The 5,979-nt window shown below is 38.9% G+C and overlaps 1 protein-coding gene across 1 annotated transcript in view; it reads left to right on the top strand.

The window, feature by feature from the left end:
* The first annotated feature begins 1,239 nt into the window (after positions 1–1,239).
* ZRANB2 (zinc finger RANBP2-type containing 2) overlaps positions 1,240–5,979 on the top strand; it is a 20,993-nt gene continuing 16,253 nt past the window's right edge. Inside the window, exons 1-3 of the mRNA XM_009278761.1 lie at positions 1,240–1,339; positions 2,029–2,178; positions 4,082–4,112. Of these exons, the coding sequence (XP_009277036.1) occupies positions 1,240–1,339; positions 2,029–2,178; positions 4,082–4,112 (281 nt within the window). The remainder of the gene's footprint in view (positions 1,340–2,028; positions 2,179–4,081; positions 4,113–5,979) is intronic.

The raw sequence follows: 5,979 nt of genomic DNA, 5'->3' as shown, positions 1-5,979 counted from the left end.
CGTTTGGTTTGGTGTGGCATGTTGGTTTGAAGGATGATGTGAACTGAAATTGCACTTTGAATGCCTTATTCTATTTGTAATTGCAATTTAAGGAAAAACAAAGTTTACTCAAGAGTTTTCTTCTACAATAAAAGAAAGAAGAGGGGGGGAAAAGAATTCTCCTTTGTGGCCATTCATTTCTCTGTAAATAGGACACTTGTCAAAATGACTTTGTGTGTCTGATGTTACTGTAATTGAGTGTTCTGGAAAAAGAGAGACTGTCTTCACTGAAATGTGCAAATTTGTAGTAGAATTGGCTGTAAAAAGGACACAAAATTGCTTTTCCATTCTGTCTGGTAAGCAGCAATGTATGAGAATTCACAAATTCTCTGGCAGTGCAGGAACATCCACGGTTCTCCTTGGACATCCTGAGAATCAGGTCACATAGATGTGCCTCTAAGAAATGACACAGCAAACCCTGGAGGACCCTCCTGACTATTCACTCTTTGGGTTTGTTCCGTTCCTTACCTGAACCAAATTTTTTTTTTTTTTTTTTTACCTTGTCAAAACAGAATTTGAAGAAACAGCAAAATATTTCACTTCAGTAAGATGCAAAAAGCAAAACAGCAAAAATGAACTACAGGTGTAACGACATCATTCAGAAACTGGAGGAAGGGTCAGCAGCCTAATTCTGACTTCACAGAGTCCTAAAGTGGTACAACTCAATGTCCATTAACAAAAATATAGCTCAAAATAGTAACATTGTAGATAAAATTAGTACAGAAACTTTTAGGTACAGTTTCTTTTGGAATTGTTCCTTACCCTTTAAATATACTACTGGCACATTTCCATCAACTGGGATATGCGTGAATGGACTATATCACTTGTTTTTAGAGGCAGAATGCCAAAGTGATACTTTACCAAATACATTTTATTTACATGTACACAGTAGAAAATAATGATTAAAATTGACTGGTTATGAAGAGGTTAATTATTTCTGTGACCAAGTTACACTTTTGTCTACTTAACACCAAATTTCTAGGAGTAAACGCTGATCTGCAAAATTTTCCAGGCAGTGCTGTTGACTTCAACAAGGGCAGAATGTGTGAAAAGACAAATGAAAGATTTTGACGAAGCAAAGAAACATCCCCACAAAGAGCTAGAAACTTCTGAAGCCCTCCAGGTACATCTGAGCAAAATATCCCTGCTGTGCTGCTGCAGATGGGAGCTTTCGCAGCAGCGAGTTGCTCAGATGCCATGATGACGAATGTTCCTCGAGAGGGTGAGCAGAGGAAATCTAACAGATCCTCCTGTCGCACCGGTTCCTGCCGCACGCTAATTAGTGGTGATACCGTGCCGCGTAAGAAGAGCAGGGGAGGACAAGCATGGGAAAGGTTAATCACATCTTGTTTTGCTTGACAATGACTCCTTAAATGATGAACCCTTTCCAACCTGGCTTTTAAAAAATATATATTAGATCTTCTTTTCACATGCCTCACCTTTATTTCTACTGCACTTGCCCATTAAATGCTTTTGCTCAAACAAATTTGTATTCAAAATAAGCTTTTTTGAACCACGGTAATTATAGCTGTCAATTGGAGCGTTATTTACTCTGCATCTCACCTACATGGTGTTCAAATATACCTTTTGAAAATTATAAATATTTGCTTATTTATGTATCTTTTTCTTAAACACATCACCTTCCTTTAAGCAGCAGGCTTAGAGAGCATGTTTTCTGCTTTTCCTGCTGGGAGTCTTTTTATTCCTTCAGTGACACGGGAGCACAGAGCCGCTACCTGCACAGAGCCCATCAGACATCATCCTTCTCAAACATCATACATGTGTCATCATTATCACCAGTCCCCCACTCACCTACATCGTCAGGTTTGAATACTGGAAATGCCTTTTGTGTTTTGCAGAGATGCTGAGATACCAGAGGAAGGAGGCCTCGGTGTCCTCACATAATGATCTGCAGAGAACATGGTGCACCAGCAACTTGCTGAAAACGGAACAAATGACAAGTCTTCAGGTTTTTTTCTTGTCTGGCAGACTCCTCTGGTTCCAGAGAGGAATCCTTCAGACCTTTCCTGAAAGACATCAAAGTGGGTCAGAAAAAGAGGAGGGGAACAGAAAAGAAAGTGAGAGAAATCCAGCAACTGCAGAGCAGTTTCTTGGGTAACCATGGGGTAACCCACCCTCGTAAGAAGCTGTTGCTCTCACACAGCATATGTCCTGCTGAAAACAGAGGGAAGCGCAGCAGGACGAATTTGGTGGTGGACTTTTAGGTGCGTTGACTAAAGATTTCCTAATTACTCTAAATTTATACGTAAATATGCAAAATATGTTCTATGAAATACAAAGTTATGGAAGTTGTAAGAACTTCTGCAATTGATCCAAAACCTAAAAAACATAGGGTGCAATATAGATATGCTGTCCATCTGACCACGTCAAATCCTTAAGGTCTTAGACTGCTCCACTGCTCTGTGAAAGCAAGCAAAGCAACCCTCCAAAATCAAAAGTGAATCGAGCAACTTTTCCTCCTGAGTCCAGATCTCATCATCATCAGTTAGTTCTTCAGAGAAAGCTGGGAGAAGCAGCAGCCTTGAATCCTCTTGCCAAGGGGGCAAAAAACACTCTGGGACCTCCACCAGTGACTAAGGGGAACCCTGAGCATTGCGCTGATGCAGCACAATGTAGTGAAAACAATGATCCAGTCACCTTTCAAATTCCCGGGATAAGCCCATGTATGTGATGCTCAGAAACTCTCATACCACAGACATAGCTTCCCCTCTCCAGTGAGTCCTCGGATAAATCACATGACCCTCTCCATATGTTTACCAAGCTCCATCTTAACTTATTTAGAATCCTTCTTCCCCAATTTTATTTGGAAAACCATTACAGACCTTCATTCTTGGGTGGCTAGGCTCTGTTTCCTAATTTCTATCTAAAGGTATTCATGATCAACTCATAACTATTTGATCCTGTCATTTATCCTCCAAGTCAGAGAATCCTTATCCTTCATTGACATTCACCATCTCTGAATATATTAACAAGGAATCATCACCGCTCCTCTCAACGTGTACTTGGCTAGGACATGGCAACTGGTGTTCTTCCAAACTGGCTACTTTTTAAAAGAAAATCTTAGAAAAAATATATCAATTTAAAATTTAAAGAACATTTACCTTAGTTGCTCTTGAAAAAACTCTCCATATCCCTGGATTATGTCAGCTATGACGTCTCCTTGTGATGATCTAGCTAGCCACAGAATATTTAGTTGCTGTATTAAAAAGTAATTCTTCCAGTGTTTTGTAGATATAGTGTCAGTTCTTGGACTGTGTCACTTTTAATTGTACCCTTTCACGTAGCCAGAAATGCAGCTTTGCTGGATAGGTTACTTCTCCTAAATGATGAGGAAAACTTTACTTTATTTTACATCTGCTTTGGAGATTAAGTTTAAAAATCTAAACCAGATCTCCTGTGCCTCTAAAAGAAAATCCTGACCTGTATTGCAAATGTCAACTAAATTGTGGGCAAATACATGCTTGGATTTTCCTGTCAAAGGAGTGAAGTGTATCATGAGTCCTTATTTATTTCTGAGAAGGAGCACTAGAACTAAAACAACTGTCTGACAGGTAAAATTTGCTGGAGAAAATAATGCATCTATATCACAATTCTGATTGCAGGAAAGGCTATTGTCAACAACACCGAGAGCTCGGTTAGATAATATATCGTTATTGTTATTGTTTTGGAGTAAAAATGTAATGATGAAATATGATCCATTTTCATCATCCCTGCACATTTGACTATTGAAACTCCGTGTTATTTCTAAATTACATGTTGATGGTGGATGTGAAGGGTCATATGCAAAGCACGTGGGCAAGGTGTCAAGGCAATGGACGCGCACGCTTTTCCTTTTAAAGCTGAGGTGGTTTCACACACTCTTTAGGTAAAGTATTTCCCATTATGGCTTACTAATGACATGTAAAAATATTTAACACATGGCAGAACAGCAAATAACATACCTAGCACCAAAAAAGCTACAAGGTTTATGTGAAAACAAAACTTGAGTATGTCATGTTAAACCTCTTTTCACTCCATTCAGCATCTCCACCAAGCAGGAGGGAAATATCCAGGTATGATCTACCTTCACTTGAGAAAAGCCTGTGACCTAGGCTGTGTGACACTCACGTGCACAGGTTAAGGAAATGCAGTCCAGATTGAATCAAAAAGAAAATCAAAAGAAATTTGAAAGACCGTTTAAGTATTCAGAATTACCTTGGTACTTAGAGAATTGATCTGAAATTAATAAAAAAGAAATTCAACTCAGACCACATGCAAAGTATCAGACTTTGAAGGGAGAAATCAAATATACAAGTCTTAAATAGTGAACAAGTGGAAGAGCAACAGTACTGCAAAAAGCACTGATCTATGGTGAACCATAAACTGAGTACGTATTCATGACATGATGCTCTTGGGAAAAAAATTAAGTATGATTTTAACATGCACAAATAGTAGCATTGCACAAAACCAAAATGAAATCGTCCTTCTACCACATTCAGCACAATCCTCAGCTACAGCACGGTATGCAACCGCACCCTCACGCTCCTCTAAGGGAGGATAGCCAAGAGATGAGCAACGAAAATGATCGAAGATCTAGAAAATAAGGTGTAGGAGGAAAGTTTTTTAAATCCCTGTTTTAAGTATAGAGAAGAGGAACAGTCCCTTCACAAATGCCAGAGGATGTTAATAAAAGAGAACAGTATCAGGCCTTTTCTATATCAGCTCATGGAAAGACAAAAAGCAGTCCGCTTAATCTGCAGAAAGGAAGACTTAGGTCGGAAGTGTTTCTGATTGCTACTTGGTGCTTGGCTATAAATGACAGAGGCTGGATTACGGGTCAGCTTACAGAGCACGGACGGGGAGTGCCTGGTTTGGGATTAAACCAGCAGCTGTCATGGCTGGTCTCTTTAACTGACTGTAGCTCTGAACCAAGGCAGAGGACTAGGCGACCTCTTCAAGTCCCTTTTAGCCCCGTTTTAACATTAAACACGTTTAAATGATTTAGTGAATATTTGTCGACACTACCCTTAATAAACCAAACATTTAAACTATTATTTAAAACATTTATTTTGTGATTTGATGTACTCTCAGCAGGCTTGAATCATTCTTTAATTATTAAATTATTAAATGACAAGCAGTGTCTAACCTTCTGTAAAGGTCACATGTTGAAGAAAGTCTTTCCTCCAAAAGCATGCCAACTTGAGCAACGTATCAGTACCCACCACTTGCTTGAAAAACTCCATTATGTCTGTCACACTTGAAAATTGAAACAAACTATGGAAGACCAACTCTCCAAATGCTATGGTGCATCCTAAAACTGCTTTCCAGCACAGCGGTCCTTGTATTTCAGAGTAAATCACAAACCTTTGAGTGTCTTGAATGGTTTGTAGCATTTGCACTTTTTAACATAGGCACCGCATTTTCGCTGTTTCTTGTTTAAACAAGTATCTGTCAAGTTGTGATGCGCTTTGAAAAACGAACAGTCAAACACTATTTCACAGTATAATTTAGTGTATGTTCAACTACATCAACACAAATAGGTTTTCATAATAGTTAGATTTCACCCAATGGAAGCACATTGTACTCTAGACTCATAGATCAGAAATTATTATTATTATGTGTTGGAAAGCATCAACAATGTATTAAGTGCTTTAAAGTGATGCTTAAAAACCTAGGTGCCCCAAGTTGCTTAATAAAGAGCATGGCATGCAGGTATCTGTCGTGGTTTAATTTCAGTCGGCAACTAAGCACCACGCAGCCGCTCGCTTACTCCCCCCCACCCGGTGGGATGGGGGAGAGAATTGGAAGAGCACAAGTGAGAAAAACTCGTGGGTTGAGATAAAAACAGTTTAATAATTGAAATAAAATGATAATAATAATAATAATATGATAATAATAATACACAAAACAAGTGATGCACAGTACAATTGCTCACCACCC

Source organism: Aptenodytes forsteri, unplaced genomic scaffold, assembly GCF_000699145.1.
Source record: "Aptenodytes forsteri isolate BGI_AS27 unplaced genomic scaffold, ASM69914v1 Scaffold290, whole genome shotgun sequence".
Taxonomy (NCBI): Eukaryota; Metazoa; Chordata; class Aves; order Sphenisciformes; family Spheniscidae; genus Aptenodytes; species Aptenodytes forsteri.
Note: the sequence above shows the minus strand (reverse complement) of the source record. Positions and strands in the feature narration are given on the sequence as shown.